Genomic DNA, 16,895 nt, shown 5'->3' with positions numbered 1-16,895 from the left:
TCTTCGTTGTGGTGCGCGGGCTTCTCATTGTGGTGGCTTCTCATGTTGCAGAGCATGGGCTCTAGGCGTGCGGGCTTCAGTAGTTGTGTTGCACGGGCTTAGTTGCTCCGCGTGGCATGTGGGATCTTCCTGGACCAGGGCTCCAACCCATGTCCCCTGCATTGGCAGGTGGATTCTTAACCACTGCGCCACCAGGGAAGTCCTGGAAACTTTTATTTAAGCTATTTCTTGCTACAAAATTTCCATGAAAACAACTTCATCTTCCCTGAGGGTCTTATGGTGAAATCATTGAGGCAATTACCTATATGATGAAAGATCACACAACTAAAGAACTACTTTCCTATGAAACCATAGGCCATCTCTTTGAAGAAATGTGCTGTCACTAAAAAGGTTTTACACCAAATGAAGGAATGAAGTAGATCTATATGACTTGATATCGAGAGATACATTATTACCTGAAGACAAGCAAGTTTCAGAACACTGAATGTTGTTGCTATTATTGTTATTCTTTTGGGATCAGTCTAGGAATATCTAGACGAATAAGTACAAAGTAACAATCTCTGTGGTGTGGAATTATGAGACACACTTTCTGAGGCCTGCATTTGGGTACTATTTTGTTTATAGCAAATGTGCACTATTTTGTAATTTAAAAATAAAGACTTGTTTAGAACACAGGTCTGATTGGTTTTATGATGTTTAAGAACTTGTGCTTGGCTCTACATTCCAGAAACATAAAAAGAGGATTTCCCTAAATTATATCATTTGCCATCATTTACAGAAAAATAAACTGAGACCCAGAAAGATAATGTGATTTTCTCACACTATGACTCCTAGACTAGTACCCTCAGCTCCACAGTTCTCGATTTCATGCTGAGGATTCAAATATATAAATATGTCAAGCTTATCTTACACACTTGGAAATTTAGCAACATTGCTTTGTGGAAAACTGTGCAGCTATTTAGTGTACTTGTTACAGGCCAGTAGTTTCCTCAGAAAACAATTCAGATAGAAGTCTCTTGAATATTACTTCTAGCTCCTTCTACATATCTTAGAATACTCAGTAAACTCTTTGAATATATAGGTCCCTTCCATTCAGTTTATAAGTAGTTACTGAGCACTTACGATGTGCTGTAGCCACTAGGGGTACAGCAATAAGAAAATGAAGCAAATCCTCTGCACTTGTGGAGCTTAGATCCCAGTGGGGAAAACACAGTAAGTGAGAAAAAACATAAATAAAGGATATAATTTCAGGTAAAGATATAGTAAGGATATAATGAACTAAGTAAAATGATAGTGACATGAGTGCTATTTTTGAAAGGTCAGGAAGGCCTTTAAAGGAAGTGACATTAAATCAGGGACCTGCAGGGAGAGAGGGAGCCATGCAGAGCTCTGAGGGGAAAGCACTGCAGGAGCACAGTCAGAGTCAGTGCCCTGAACAGGGATAAGAATTCCTTCTTTTCCTGAAAAGGTAAAGAACATCCCAGAGAAAGCGCTCTCAAAGTTTGGTATGTTAAGGTTTACTCGTGTTGTTGTTATAATGTTTATAAGGCCTAGTGCTGTAGATTTCTCTCTATTGCTTACAAATTTGAAAATGAATTTTATCTAGGAATAAGTCTGCTACAAAAGTACTGTCTTATCAAATGCCACCTTCTGCCAATGTGGTGTATATATACAATGGGATATTACTCAGCCATAAAAAAGAACAAAGTAATGCCCTTTGCAGCAACATGGATGGACCTAGAGATGATCATACTAAGTGAAGTAAGTCAGACAGAGAAATACCATATGATATCCTTCATATGTGGAATCTAAAATACGACACAAATGAATTTACCTACAAAACAGAAACAGACTCACAGACATAGAGAATAGACTTGTGGTTGCCAAGGAAGAGGGGAGGTGGGGGTGGGGTGGGGGGAGGGAAGGATTGGGAATTGGGGATTAGCAGATGCAAAGTATTATATATAAAGCGGATAAACAACAGGGTCCTACTGTACAGCACAGGAAACTATATTCACTATCCTGTGATACACCATAATGGAAAAGGATATGAAAAAGTATATATATATACTTTATATATATATATGTATAACTGAGCCACTTTGCTGTACAGCAGAAATTAACGCAACATTGTAAATCAACTATACGTCAATAAAAACAAAACAAAACAAAAACCTTCTGCCTATCACAAGGACACAGAATCCAATTTCTAAGAGTCATTCCAAAGCTTTTCATTGCACAGAGAGGTGAGGTCCAACCAAAAGTGCCCCTGGGCTTAAATCTGCACCGCATCCCCTACTCCCACCGCAAGCAGAACAGGCTGCCTAGAATATGTACCTGGGAGGGTCATCTAAGGCACTGAGAGAGGAGCTGCAGAGGACGCCTTTGGTGTTCCCAGCTTTTAGCCCCTACACGCCCAGCTGTGGTGGAGACAGAAATGAGCCTATGCTTCACAGCAGGGAGACTCAGAGAATGGGTGGCTTGCCCAGGATCACAGAGAATGCCAACTCATTCCCAACCTTCTCTCTGTTGCCAGCATCATCTTCCAGGCCAGGGACCACATGAGTGGAATTCAGGCTCCATTTTCAGGAAATGGGATTATTGCTTTTTCATTTACACAAAAATGAAAAATAAATACCAGATGTTTGAACACATGTTTCAACTCATCTTACTGGAACTTAAAAGTGCATACTAACTGAGAAAATTAAATTAGAAAATCCACACAGCAAAAAAGATGTTTTAAATGAAATGCACTTTGTCTTTCTCTCTCTCTCACACACACACAAACAATATCTCGTTGTTTCTTCTTCAGGGAGCAGCTGTGAAGGAAATTGGGGGAGGGAGATGAACATAACATCCCATCTTTGTGTTTCATACAGAGCGAAGCTTTTAGGCCGGCCTTCCTGAACTGGAGGGGGTGTGGCATGCATTAAAATTAAACATCAGTGACCTGAGGACGCTTATAAAACAGATTGGGAGAAGCCAGTCACCAAGAGAAGGCATCTCAAGTTGGATGATTTTGCATGTGGAAACTGCTTTCACCTTGATAAAAAAGGTATGTACTGTGGTTTTAACTCTCATCTATGATAAATAATGCTTAAAAATAGAGACAGTCTTGACTTTTCGTTGCCTTTTTTCAGCTAAAAATAACAACTAACACGACTGAGGGCCTTTGGCCAGTCCCTTTGCAGGCTTGGTCTCATTTTTCCATAAACAGCCTTACAAGGGAGATATTGTTAGTGCCATTTTTCAGATGAAGAAACTGAAGTTGAGACATCCTAAGCAACAGGCCTAAGGTAAGACCACCGACAAATGCGAGAGCTGGGGTGCCCATGCGGTGTTGACTCAACCTCAAAGTCTTCTGCTTGCACCGTGCACGCCCCTCTGCACTGTATGAGAGAAGCAGGGAACCAGTCCGCACAGCAGTACTGTGGTGGATGAGTTCTGGGGGGCTGTTATCCGGTGTGCGTTACAGTAAAATTGACTGAAAAGTGAATTGGAATACACTGTGTGAATAGAAAATGCACTTAATATTAATAGAAGTAATTATTAAATTAAATAAAGTTAATAGAAAATGTGAAAATATTTTCTTCAGAAGATGTTTTCTTGTTAGATTCAATAGCAAAATGGTTTTTAAGACCCATTTACTTGTGGAAATGTTTTTTGGGTTTGTTTTTTTTTTTTTTTGGTCACCTGAAATCTAAAAGACTAGTCCTTAATGTTCTGCGGCTCCTTGAAACCAGGCACCAGGTCCACTCTCACATGCAGGTGTGCAGGCTCTTAGGCAACCTGGCCTAAGTTCTGGTTTCACAGCTTATCAGGAAGTAACCTCACTGAGTACCCTGAAGATTGTCAGCGCAGGACCCTTCCAGATAGGATGCTGTGGACATTCGGTGCACATGTAAATCCTCAAGCCAGGGCTTCTCCCTGGAGAAGCCCAGCACGTGCGAGCAGGGACCCACAGAGGCGGTTCTGGCCCAGCGTGGGTGCACCATAACCGGGGTGGAATTATTTTTTAGTTATTTAATATTTAGTTAAAATAATATTTAATTTATATCTTTTTTAAAGAATTTAAACTCTCCTCGTTAGGACAGTCTTCCCATTAGTATAAAGATGGAAGAAGATGCAAAAATAAGTCATACGTACCCAAGTTCATAGATATGTTAGTACTGTGATTTACCTTCAGAAGGTGCTCAATAAGTGTTGGGTGAATTAAAACGCAAGGGGCACTGAAAAAAAATAGATGTTATCAACTCTTTCTCTCACAAAAAGTTTTAATCATAGGAATAAGACTACTGCAATAAAGAGGCATCTTTGGAAGAGTTGCAGACAAGGGGGATTAGTTTTGCTCTGAAATCCTCCTACAGAGCTAAGGAGTGTTTCAGCCCACAATAGAACAATTTGTAACAAGATACTTGTCAGAGTAAGACAAGGAACTGACTTTTGGTGGAACTGTCATGTGGTGAAAGGAGATTTATGAGGTACAGAGGTAGGTGTTTATTGAAGCCACCAAAAGTGGTCACAGAAGGAAGCACGGCTCAGGGGTGCGGCAGAATGAAGAGCTGGAGATGGGGTCCAAGCCCCAGCCCTCTGCCCCTTCTGGGCCTCAGCTTCCCCATCTGTATACCTGAGAGGAGGGGTTGGATCAACGACCTCTAAGGTCCTGTCCAGTTGTGGGGGCAGGGGGGAGGGTATACTGTAGACTGCATAGTGTGTGGCCGTCCTTTGAGCTTAGGACTCCTGGGCAAGGCACTGAGCTTGGAGCCTACTAGGGGCCAAGAGTAGAACTTCAGTGGTTCTGTGAACCTCTTGGAAAGGAATGCAAATTTTTGTGGGTTTGGGCTGGATTTTGGCAAATCCATCATCCTCCAAAAGGTTAAAAGACATGTGTTGTTTACGTGGTGGTAGGGGCTGATGGGAGTGGAGCCTCAAAGACTAAGGAAAGTGGCCCCACAGCAGACTTGCTCAAGGCAGGGACTCAGGGACCACCCTATCTCCCCCCAACCTCGCATCAGCTTTTACTCATTATGTAACTGTTCTTTTGAAAAAATGGGCAACAAAACCTCCAGAAGAAAACCTGTTGATTATTAAAGGTTATTTGGAGGTTTAGAGATTTATAAAAAAGTGGTTATAATTATTCCTGTTATGACACATCCTTTTAAATACTCAGATCTGAGAACATCTTGCTTGCATTGATTCAGTCCCCTTCATCACAGAAAGAAAGGCAAAGAGCTGGAAATAGCTCCTGTGCAGCTACAGGCCAGGCGTCACAAAGAAGAGAACAGACTGAGAGCAAGTCAGTGAAAGAAGCAGGGAGCAGCCCAGGCTACCCTGTCAACAGCCCCACCCCTGCCCACTGCCCCTCCTCAAAGCAGCTTCCACACCCAAGGGTACTGGGCTCAGATGCTTTTTTCACAATCACAAGTCAGCAACTGGTCCTTCTCTGGTTAAATGTACAGCATCTATGAAAAATACCCTCCACAGAATGTCAAAGGGAAGGAAGGAAGGAAGGGAGGGAGGGAGGAAGGGAGGGAGAGAAAGAAAAAGAAATTCAGGAAACAGTCATTTGTTTCTGCTTTCCATAATAATAATAACTAGCATTTATCGAGCACTTTCTCTGTGTCAGACACTGCTCTAAACACTATATTTTCTCATTTAATTCTTGTGAAACCTCATGAGGTTGGTATGATTATTCCCACTTAATAGCCAAGGTAGCTAATGCATCCATTGGACACGGTTATCCTCAGTATGTGCAGAGCCAGAATTCAAACCCGGTCAGGGCCCCCCTGCAGCCCCCCAGCCCTGTTAGAGTTCCCAGGCCTGCTCTTGGGTTGGTAAACAGCCCGGCAGGATGGGGGCAGGGCCGGGAGGTGGACTCCGGGAGGCATTCCTTTGATGAACCTCACAGGCCAGGAAATGTAGCGAGTGGTTTGTTTTCCGTTTTCTCTCTCCTGGTTCACTTGATGGCTTCCCTCTCCCAGTTTGCCTCCCCCCACCCCACCCCCCACACACATTGTTCCTGTTCACTCAACAAGTGTCTGCTGCGCCTGGCACTGCCAGGTTCCCAGGGTGAGTCCAGGGAGAAGCAAACACGATGCTCCCCCTTGAAAAATGCATCATTAGGTGTGTGGGGTCAGGGGCAGCTGGCAAAATAAATCCAGCACACGCTCATACCAGGCAGAATGTGTTCTAATGGAGGCACACAGGCTTCCGGAGAGGCGCTCAGGGGAGGAGGGCCTCGCGGAGACCCCGTGCCCGAGGGCGCCCCGGCAGGTGAGGGGCTCAGGTGGGCTGAGTGGGAGGTGCCCACGGAGGGACCGGCCGGCCCAGAAAGCTTCCTCCCGGGACGCCGTGCCCCTCCAGCTGCCGTGCTCTCCCCGCTCCAGGTGCATCCCCAGTCCCGCGGCCCCAGGATGGCGCCCCTGCTGCTGCTGCTGCTGCCTGCCCTGGCCGGCCTCTTCGGAGCAGCTGAGGGACAAGCCTTCCGTCTCGGGAAGTGCCCCAGCCCTCCCGTGCAGGAGAATTTCGACGTGAACAAGGTGCGGTAAGAGGCTGGCTCCCACTCGCTTGGCTGTCTCCTGTTTTGTTTTTCTGCTCTAACGGCCACAGCAAGCCTTGGGGTGGGTCCTTATCGTATTGGGAGCGCCCACAAAGCAGACTCTGAGACCAGAACGGGGAGGGGTGGGGGACAGAGAGGTTTTAGGAGATGATCCCAGGAAGCCTGAGTGGGCATGTGGGGAAACAGACAGCGAAGGCAGGAAAGCGGTAAGAGGTGAATTCATGAGCAGGTTACTCGGAGCACCATGGGGGGCAGTCCTGCCGGGAATCCTCCGAGGAAACGTGTAGAACGTGCCTCAGATTGTCCCACAGACAGGTGCGGGGGGGCAGGGCTAGCTCCCGTGGCACTGGCCAAGCCCCTGGCAGAGGAGACCCAGGGGCTCACGGTGGGAAGCTGGCAGTGTGTAGGGGAATTGCCTGCCATGATGGAGGTGAGCCCAGAGGTAGGCTGAGAGGACGGGCCAGGGCATCGACAGCAGCTGCTGCAGAACGGTTATCCTCACTCTACAGCTGAAGAAGCTGAATGTCAGAGAGCTTGCAACCCACTCAGGTCACACATTCAGTAAATGCAGAGTAGGATTCAAAACTAGGCTTCCCAGGAGTGCAGGACCCCAACAGGTTACTCAAACAGGGCCCAGGAGAGGACAGCACTCCTCCAAGGGGCTTTCTTGTTACCTGCACTAAAAAGATATCGATATAATCAGCTGCCCCGTATACAGTAAGGATTGTCTTTTCACCTTATTGATGTGTCTTTTGAGCACAAAACGTTTTAATGTTAATGAGGTCCAATTTATCTTTTTCTTTTGTGCTTGTGCTTTTGGTGGCATATCTAAAAAACAATTGCCTAGTCTAAGATTATAAAGATTTACTCCTATATTTTCTTCTAAGTGATTTATAGTTGTAGTTCTTACATTTAAGTCTTTGATTCATTTTAAGTGAAATTTTGTTTATAGTGTGATATAGGAGTCAAACGTCTTTCTTTGGCACCAGGATATCCAGTCGTTCCAGAACTGTTTGTTGAGAAGACTATTCATTCCCCGTTGAATAGTCTTGACATCCTTGTTGAAGATCAATTGACCATACGTGTAAGAGTTTACTTTTGGACTCTCAATTCTATCCTATTGAGCTACATGTCTAAATTTATACCAGCACTATATAGTCTCGATTACTGTAGCTTTGTAATAAGTTTTGAAATCAGAACATGAGTACTTCAACTTTGTTCTTCTGGCTATGTTGGGCCCTTTGTATTTCCATATAAATTTTAGGATCAGTTTGTCAATTTCTGCAAAGAAGCTAGTTGGAATTTTGATACTGTATTAAATCCATTGGTTAATTTGGAGAGTGTTGCCATCTTCACAGCGTTAAGTCTTCCTGTCCATGAACATAGGATGTCTTTCCATTTACTTAGGTCTTCTTTATTTCAACGTCTTGTAGTTTTCAGAGTCTGTTTTATTCTTCTTTGGTTAAGTTTTTTTTCATAAGAATTTGATTATTTTGATGCTACTATAAATGGAATTTTCTTAAATTAATTTTCAGATTGGTCATCGTAAGTATAAAAATACATTTTATTTCTATTTATTAATTCTTGTATCCTTTAACCTTGCTGAATTCATTTATTAGTTCTAATAATTGTGTGTGTGTGTGTGTGTGTATTCCTTAGAATTTTCTGTATATAAAACCCTGTCATCTGGAAATGGAGATAGTTTTACTTCTTCCTTTTCATAATTATTTTTAAACATTGCATTCTCCTTATGTAGATAGAGAAACAAAGACCCCCAAAGATAAAAAGACCTTCACAAAAATAATATGAGATCATGCGGGAACATGACATGAAAAGCAATCTTCTGCCTCTGAGTTTCTTCCTTCCTGGAAAATCATCCTTCCTCATTTTTAATTGTGGAGCATTAAAGTGACCTTAACAATAATATAACTATTTTAAATGCACTGTATAAAATGGAGATTTTCTGAGGATGCCTATGAAACCAATTGACCTTTAACCTTATTCTTTGGTGATTTGAATATGTGTTAAGTTCAGTAATTTTAACTGAAAGATGTTCTTAACAAATGAGTGGAAAATTTATGTCATAAATGTGGGTATATATTTTAGGAGAGAGCCAGGTGAGCGAAACAATACTGCCACCTATTTGCAGTATGTTCTCATTTCAAATTCTGATTTTTTGAAGGTGGCTGCATCTCCTTGATTTTGTTTTGTTGAGTAATACATTTTTAAATTTCTAAAATAATTTCAATTAATATTTTGCCTAGGTAAATATGTTCACATTGTTCAAAATTGAAAGCTGCAAAAGAACATACAATGAAAACTTTCCTTTCTACCCCTGTGTCCCAGACTCAGTTTTCCTCCCCAGTAGCAACTAGTAAAAACAGTTTATGATGTATCCTTTGGGAGATAATGTGTATGTATATAAAAAAGTACATACATAACTGCAGTAGGAAGCATGATGTCCATGCCCTATTCCCCAGAATCTGCAAATATGTTTCTTTACATGGAAAAAGGGATTTGCAAGATGTGAATGAAGTTATGGTGCTTGAGATGGCAAGAGTATCCTGGATTATCAGGTGGGGGCAATCTAATCATTAGGAACAGAACAGAGAACCTTTCCCAGCTGTGGTCAGAGAGGTGTGATGATGGAAGAGGAGTCAGAGAGATGCAGTGTGAGACGGATTTGACCAGCTTTTGCTGGCCCTGAAGATGGAGGAAGGAATTCACAAACCAAGGGATGCAAATGGGCTCTAGAACCTGGAAAGGGCAGGAAGACAGATTCTCCTCTAGAGCCTCTGGGAAGTGACGTAGCCCTGCCAGCACTTTGATTTTAACCCAGTGAGACCCGTGTCAGACTTCTGATGTACAAAACTATGGGACCATAAGTTTGTGGTGTTTTAAGCTTGTGGTAATTTGTTAACAGCAGCAATAGAAAACTGATGTAATAGCCTTTCCCCATTTTTACATGAAAGGTAGCTTAATATATACACTATTTTGCACCTGGCTCTTTTTCCCTTAAATGTGTCTTGGAGATCGTTGCATGTAGCTCTTTTAAAAGAGGGTGTATAACATTCCATTGTATGGTTGTGCCATCAGTCCCCTACTAATGCTCGCTTAGGGCGTTTCCTGTCTTTTATGATTACAGATAGGACTGCAATGAGTAACCTTATACATACATCATTTCTTATTTTCAGGAGGATACCTTCCCAGAAGTGAAATTGGTGGGCCAAGTATCTGTAGTTTTAGTTTTGCTAGATATCACCCAAGTTGCCCTCATGAAGGTGTAGATTGGAGTAGTCTCTATGCCGGGCAATGTATGGAGAAAGGAGTGTGCCTGTCTCCCCTCACCCACACAGTTGCTCACTTCCTTTAAAATTGACTGTGCACCGAAGTTACGGACCTAGAGCAAGCCCCTAGGGGAAGAATGATACAAGTCTTCTAAATCCTGATCACCTGCCAAAAGCCTTTGTGGGGTCTTATGAGGAGAATTCAACCAACTCTGAAGTCCCAGCTCCCCAAAGTAAACATATCTGACTTTGCACACAATTCAGAGATGCCTTGTAGAATCATAAAATATTTGAGATAGCATCTTACATCATCTCAACCAATCCCTTCCTTTCACGGAGTTTAGAATTTCACATAGGTTTTGACCAAAGGGGACGCCGAGAGCATAGCGAAGTGAAAAGCATTTTAGGAACAGGCTGTGGCATCAACCAGTGCCCACACATCTGATTCACTTACTCCCAATGGAATCGATATTGTTCCCCGGGGGCTGCTGGGAACAGTGCAGCCTATTTCGCCTGGTTTCTCCAGGAAAGGGCTCTGCTCTGCAAGACAGCAATGGGGAAGAGTCTGCAGGTCCCCAGAGAGCCACAGGATTTGCTCTGTTTGTTGTTGTCTCTGCAGTATCTTGGAAGATGGTATGAAATTGAGAAGATCCCAGTGAGCTTTGAGAAGGGAAATTGCATCCAAGCCAACTACTCGGTAATGGAAAACGGAAACATCAAAGTGATAAACAAGGAGCTGAGGTGAGTGGCTGTGGTTTCAAAGGCAATGCACATCCAAGAGGCAGCCCTGCGGAGACTGTCCTGGAGTGACGGGTGACCCTGCTGTGTTGCAGGGAGAACGCAGACATCGCTGGGTCTGGGCTGCCTGCTCACAACAGGTCCTGAGAGGAAAGATTTGGGCAGGCAGGATGGTAGGGACTAGGAGTCACTCGCTCATTTCCATGACCACTTGTTGAGCACCAGGTTGTGTCCCACACCCTGTGAGAGGTCCTAGGGACTCAGTGGTAACACAAACTACAAGGTTCCTGCTCTCATTGCAAAATAGACCCTCTGATAGCAAAGGACAGCAAAGGACCCTCTTGTCTGACCTCCAGCCCAGGAGAGACGCCCTTTCTCAATCATCTCCAGCTTAGCTGGGAGAAACTGGGAGCTCATCACCTTCCATGACAAGTTATCCCATCTCCAGACAGCTTAACTCTCAGAAAACTCTTTTTCTTATTAAGCGAGAATCAAGTACATACATAGTCACACTTAAGATTGTGTGAACAGGAGAATCTACGGAAATATACTTCTCTATTACTGAGGGCTTCTAACAGACTGATATTTGATCCCCAAATTCATACTTTAGAAAGCAAATATAAACTTAAAAAGAAACCTAGGAAGAACTCCTACCCACCCACGATCCACAAAGAGTAACAATAAACAGTGGTAACTAATATTATTTCCTACGTGCAAGGCACGGTTCTGCATGTGTGTATATACGTGTGTACATATACATGTATTTATGTGTGTATATGGAAATGCGCATAGGTATTCATTTACTCCTCTAGCAACCTGAGGTCGGTACTATTGTTAACCCCTCTTTATGGATGAGGAAACTGAGGTACAGAGAGGTAAAGTAATTTGCCCAAGGGTCACACAGCTTATAAGTGATGAAGCTGAGATTCAAAACCAGGGAGAAGTGAAACGGGGAAGAGACCAGAAGACAAATGAAAGAGGCTAGGCGTGAAGGGTTGCCATTCCTGTTTCCTAAACTGTGTAAGAGCTGTGTTCAACTTCAAGAAAACGACTCCCACCCAGCGTGGAGGTTACTCGGGCTCAGAGAGCATTAGCACGGCCATCCTATTGCCCAGTAAGCTTCCTGTGAGCCACAACACAGTGGTCTCTCTGAGCCCACATAAACCAGAGAAGCAAGGGAAGAGTCTTGAGCGACACTAAAGAAAAATCTTGCTCATTTCAGAGCACAGTAAGGGCTACAGAAATTGAGACGCAGACCCCTGGAAGATCTCGCAGGAATTTTGTAGGCCCCAAAGTAGCAATGACTTGATTTTAAATATTTTGTCCATCCTAAGACCAAGAGTCAGACAATGACAGAGATCCCCAAACCCATCAGATGCCCCCAGCCCTCCTGCTGAGCTGGCCGGGAGTCCTCTTTAGCTCTATCTGGAGTATTCGGTCATTCTGCCTCTAGAGTCACTTCTACTTAAGAGCAAGGGCATATGGAGAAAAGTTTGTTAGTTCAGGAAGATGGTATAGATTCTGCAGACAAGCATGGGGCCTGGCAGGGAGCCTGAGCCACGTACCCTTAGCCGGTGTCCGAATGCTAGGGCCAAAGCGGTGGGCTCGGGGCTGGGGCTTTGCAGTTAAGCTGCCCAGTTTCAAATCCTGGTTCTACCACTTACTAAGGATGTGGTCTTAGGTTAGCTATGGTAATTTTCTAGGCCTCTGTTTCCTCCTCTGTAAAATGGCACTAATCGTAGTACCTCCGTCCATAAGGCTGTGTAAGCATTGAATGAGGTAACACATGTAAAGTACTTAGGATGGTGTTTGGCATGTAGTAATTATTTAATCTTACCTATTGTTGCTAATCTGCTGCTACCCTTGAAAATACAAATGCATTTTTCCTATGACCAAATTATGAGTTTATGGTCAGAGACTGGTGTTTTGAAAACTGTCCTGAAGCAAAACATAAATGATGGTGAAAGGGGGAAAGGTCTTTGGAAAGAGACTGGTGTTGCTAAGCAATTGCATGCAGATGGAAATGGACCATCTTCCATCTTAAGGGCTGACTTCCCGGTGAGAGAGTGGGACGCGGTCTCCAGCCCCTCAGTGATAAACAGACTCGGCAATCCAGGAGAGTCAGAGAACATCCCCCCCCCGACCCCCCGTACCTGCTCCTTATTGTCTGGTTTCTAGGACATCCATCCCCACTAACCGTAGCCTACTGACTTTCTAACACGTCCATTGCTTTGATTTTAGTCTGTCTGCCCCTCTCTGAGGACTGGTGGACAGGCAACTCCTCTGTTGGCCTGCTAGGAAGAGCACCCGCCTTCACAGCCTCAATCCCTAGGCCTTTCCCCTCTCCCGTTGGTCCACGGAGTCATTAGAAGTTATCCAGACACAGGGCCAGCTCCCTTCAAAAGAGTGAAAGTATTTCATCCATCCAAGCAAAGACCCTCACGTTTAAAACACACCACCATTTTATATACCATTAAAAAAGAAACGACACTGACAGCTGTAAGGTGGCGTTAACTGTAAGATGCACATGTCTTCACCTATAACGTCTCTGAGGTCTGGACGCCCGGGAGAATCCCTGAAGTGAGGGAAGTGTTTCCTCACTGCCTGCTTTGATGTCAGAACCTCCCGCACACAACCGGAGGCTTGCTGAACTGGATGGGGTCTCGGAGCTGTGATCCCAGGCATACGAACCCCTATGGGACAGATGATGCCACATGATATCACGGAGGCCCAAAGAGGGGGAAAATTTTGCAAATCTCCAGACTCCATGTTTTGCATGATTTTCAGTAATCTAGTCAGTCCTTCTTTTTTCCTTTGGCCCCTTCTCATCTCTAAAGAAGTGAACCTTGTTTTCCCTCCCCTTTTCCTCCGTCTTGGTTTGGAGCCCAGGAACAGGAAACGGCCTCGCAGGCCACTGCATACGCTGCAAAACAGTGTTGGAGTGCCAGGGCCTCACATATTATCCAGTCCTGGGGTGTAGCAATTGTTCTTATCACCCCAAAGCTGTCTTCTTCTGCTTGGGCTCAGAGACAGCAAGAAAGCAAAGGGCAGGGAAGGCACTAGGACCCAGCCTGCCTTCAGGAACCTCCTACCCAGATATTGCAATTTGGCCACCATGATTGTGGGTGTCACAGATCTTGCCTTTCATTGATTTGGGGCTTTTAATGAGTTCAGGTTTTCTGGGTTTTGTTTCTAACTGATTGCAGAGCTGATGGAACTGTGAGTCAAATTGAAGGTGAAGCCACCCAGGAGAACATCACGGAGCCCGCCAAGTTGGGAGTTAAGTTTTACTGGTGTAAGTATATACTTCTCGCAGGAAGTGTCAGGGACAGGAGGTGTGCAAACTGAAGCCTAGAGCCCTGGGTGAGAGCACGCATGTCACATCTGAGTGTCACCCCTATTGACTCAACACATTATTATTTGTTGAGCACCTCCTACCTGCCACGCGCTGGGCTAGGCCCTAGGGATGCAGAGATGAGCAAGACCGAGCTGGCTGCCCTTGTCCCTGCGAAGCTTACATGTCAGTGTGGATACTGACAAGCACCCAGGTGATTTACTATAAAACTACAGCAAGTGTGTCCATAGAGGAAGCACAGATTCGAGCCCGTTAGGCATGAGCCGTAGGAGACCCAAGCCGGTCTTGTTTCCCAGAGGAGACTAATAACTGAAAGATGAGTAGGACGACTAGCAGGACGACTAGCGTGAGAAAGCGTGGAGGCACGCGATGCTGAGAGTGAAGGTGAGCTGGGGTCCTGGCTCTGTCTGCCACGTGCTCGCCAAAATGCTGGGCTTTCACTTGGTTCCATCCTCCCCTTTAACAGGCTGGGCAATGAATTCTCCTCGGTGTCAGGAAGTGGAGTCATTGAATTATATCTTCTAAACTGAAAAGGAACTTTGAGACTGGAAAATGAAGTAGGCAACTCCGTAAAGAACAATTAGGAAGTTTATTGTGGGTAGCAGCAGGCGTGCGACCCTCAGAGGCATTCACAGCTGCGCTGCATTCCGCCTAAAGGGGTACAGGGGCTCTTAAAGGGGCCAGAGCTGAAAGTGGGATCTGCTGCCAGAGAGAAGCATGTCCACACGGATAGGAACCGAGGGGCTTTCCTCCCCCCACCCTCACCCCGGGGGTCTCATGACCATTAACTCCCCGTGTCAGCAAAAGGCATTCTTCCAGTGTTCATATCAGATGAAGTTTATAGGGAACTTATCTGGCTGGGGTGCATTCCTTGTGAGTAAGCTAAAGCTCAGTGACGCGGAAAAGAGGAGGGGTTAGGATGGCAGGCTTAGGACGGAGCTGACAGAACGGAGCCAGTGTGGTTTAGCGACACACTTGACCTGGACCTGGGCTGTGGAGGTCAAGTTCACGTAGGAAGTTTCTGGATTCAGATGGAGGAAGTAACTCCTCCATCTCTCTTAAGGACCCTCTTAATGTGGAGCTTTCAACACTATACAGCTGTCACTCGGTGAACTCTCATAGGCCCTTTGGGAGGAAGAGCTTGTAACCTGTTACCACCTGATTTACCATGTTCTTAAGAATGGTGGGATGTTCGGAGTTCAGGCGAGAAGAAAAACAAGCAAACCAACATTCGCCCCTACCTCCTTCCGTAGGTGGGTTTTAGAGGAAGCTGGGTGGTGCAGACTTGGGAAGCCTGAGGCCCCTGACCTCGCATTCTTGACTCCGCTTCGTACGTGGTGGTTCCACATGCACGAGTGCTAAATGCAGCCCGTTGGTTCAGGGGATGCGGCCAAACCCCCAGGTATCATGGACGTCCAGGTACCAACCTGCGATCAGGGAGGGGCCCAGAATAATGGCTCTGAACTGTGGCTGCAGACCGGAATCACTGAGGGACTTTCAGAGGCACCAGTGACCTCCAGTCCAGAATCTGGCAGTTGCGGTGGGGGGAGGTGGGCCTGGTATTTTTCAAAGTTCCCGTATGATTCCCACACGAGGCTGGAATTAAGAACCACTGATGTAGAAGAACCAGAACCCCAGAGCCTGGCTCCCAGGGTGCTGGAGATGAAGGTTTCTCTTGCCCTGGTCCCTCCTAATGCTGCTTCCTCTGCTTCTCAGTCATGCCATCAGCTCCGTACTGGGTCCTGGCCACCGACTATGAGAACTACGCCCTCGTGTACTCCTGTACCACAATCATCTGGCTTTTTCACATGGATCATGTTTGGATCTTGGGAAGAAACCCTTATCTCCCTCCAGAAACAGTGACCCGTCTCAAAGATATCCTGACCTCTAATAACATTGACGTTGAGAAAATGACTGTCACCGATCAGGTGAACTGCCCTGAGTTCATGTAACCAGGCTGTAACGGGAGGCTGCATTCCCTCCATGTTCCTTCTTTTGCTTTGCTTTTCCCCTCACCACCCCTCATAAAGACAAACCAAACCACCATAGCAAACTATTACAAACACCAGAAGGGAAACGTGACCGCAGGAGCTAGGGGAGAGGAACTCAAGGCAAGTTGGCCCAGACACTTAGCCACGCACCATCCTGTTACCTTGCGAGCCTGATAATAAACTTGCTGCTGACCTGCTGTGCTCACACTGGCTTCCAAATTGGACTAATTATTGTGGGTTTTTAACTATAAGCTTATGTTTGGAAATCCTGAAGCAGTTATGTGGAGAAAACTAAGCACTGAACACTTGAAAGGTAACAATCCTGTTTCTACACACGGAAGGCTGATGGCAAAGGCACATTCCAGGTGACCTGAATCCGGGTGCCCCCATCCTGCACTAGGCGGTCCCTAGAAGGGGAATCATTTGGAGGTTCTGAGTCTCTGACAGGCAGTTTCCTGGAAGCATTTACTTTCTTATCAGGAGGTCTTCAGAGTCAGGTGAAGAATGGGACCATCTTGCGTCTGTGAAAGGAAGAAAATCTGTGAGGAAGAAGCTGTGGGAATGTTTTTAAGAGAATAGTTTTCTTGGTCTTTTATTCAACTGGTATTTACTGAGACCTAACTGCATTCCAGGCATTGGAAAATAGAGAATCCCTGTCCTCCCACAGAAGCCCACAGACTTGTGAGGGAGACTGACAAGTAAAGATACGATTGTAATCTAAGTTGAGGGGTGCAAAGGCAGAGGCGTGTGGAGGGAGCCCTGGGAGCTCTGAGAAGGTCTCAACCCCTGCAAGGCACAGGCACCCACAGGGTTGTACGCTCACACCTGGGGGTGTTCCAGCTTCAAGGAGTCAGGAACCACCTGGCGTTTGTTGTTGATTTTTTTTTTTTACTTTTTAACTATTAAAATCAGAGCAACTTCAGAATTACCACCCTGCGATGACTCTTAGCTCACATAACATTTGT

General features: G+C 45.3%; 1 protein-coding gene across 2 annotated transcripts in view; it reads left to right on the top strand.

Annotated features, from left to right (window-relative positions):
* Nucleotides 1-16,135, top strand: part of APOD (apolipoprotein D) — a 48,242-nt gene extending 32,107 nt beyond the window's left edge. Inside the window, exons 1-6 of one of the 2 annotated variants that reach the window (XM_057737969.1) lie at nt 2,913-3,055; nt 3,141-3,296; nt 6,387-6,539; nt 10,466-10,587; nt 13,791-13,879; nt 15,656-16,135. In XM_057737969.1, coding sequence (XP_057593952.1) covers nt 6,414-6,539; nt 10,466-10,587; nt 13,791-13,879; nt 15,656-15,891 — 573 coding nt within the window. In that variant the 5' untranslated portion in view covers nt 2,913-3,055; nt 3,141-3,296; nt 6,387-6,413 and the 3' untranslated portion in view covers nt 15,892-16,135. Of the gene's footprint in view, nt 1-2,879; nt 3,056-3,140; nt 3,297-6,386; nt 6,540-10,465; nt 10,588-13,790; nt 13,880-15,655 lie in introns of those variants that run through there. The other variant, XM_057737968.1, reaches the window with a different exon arrangement.
* Nucleotides 16,136-16,895: the final 760 nt, after the last annotated feature.

The sequence above is a fragment of the Hippopotamus amphibius genome, chromosome 6, assembly GCF_030028045.1.
Source record: "Hippopotamus amphibius kiboko isolate mHipAmp2 chromosome 6, mHipAmp2.hap2, whole genome shotgun sequence".
NCBI lineage: Eukaryota > Metazoa > Chordata > Mammalia > Artiodactyla > Hippopotamidae > Hippopotamus > Hippopotamus amphibius.
This window is presented reverse-complemented; position numbering and strand designations above follow the sequence as displayed.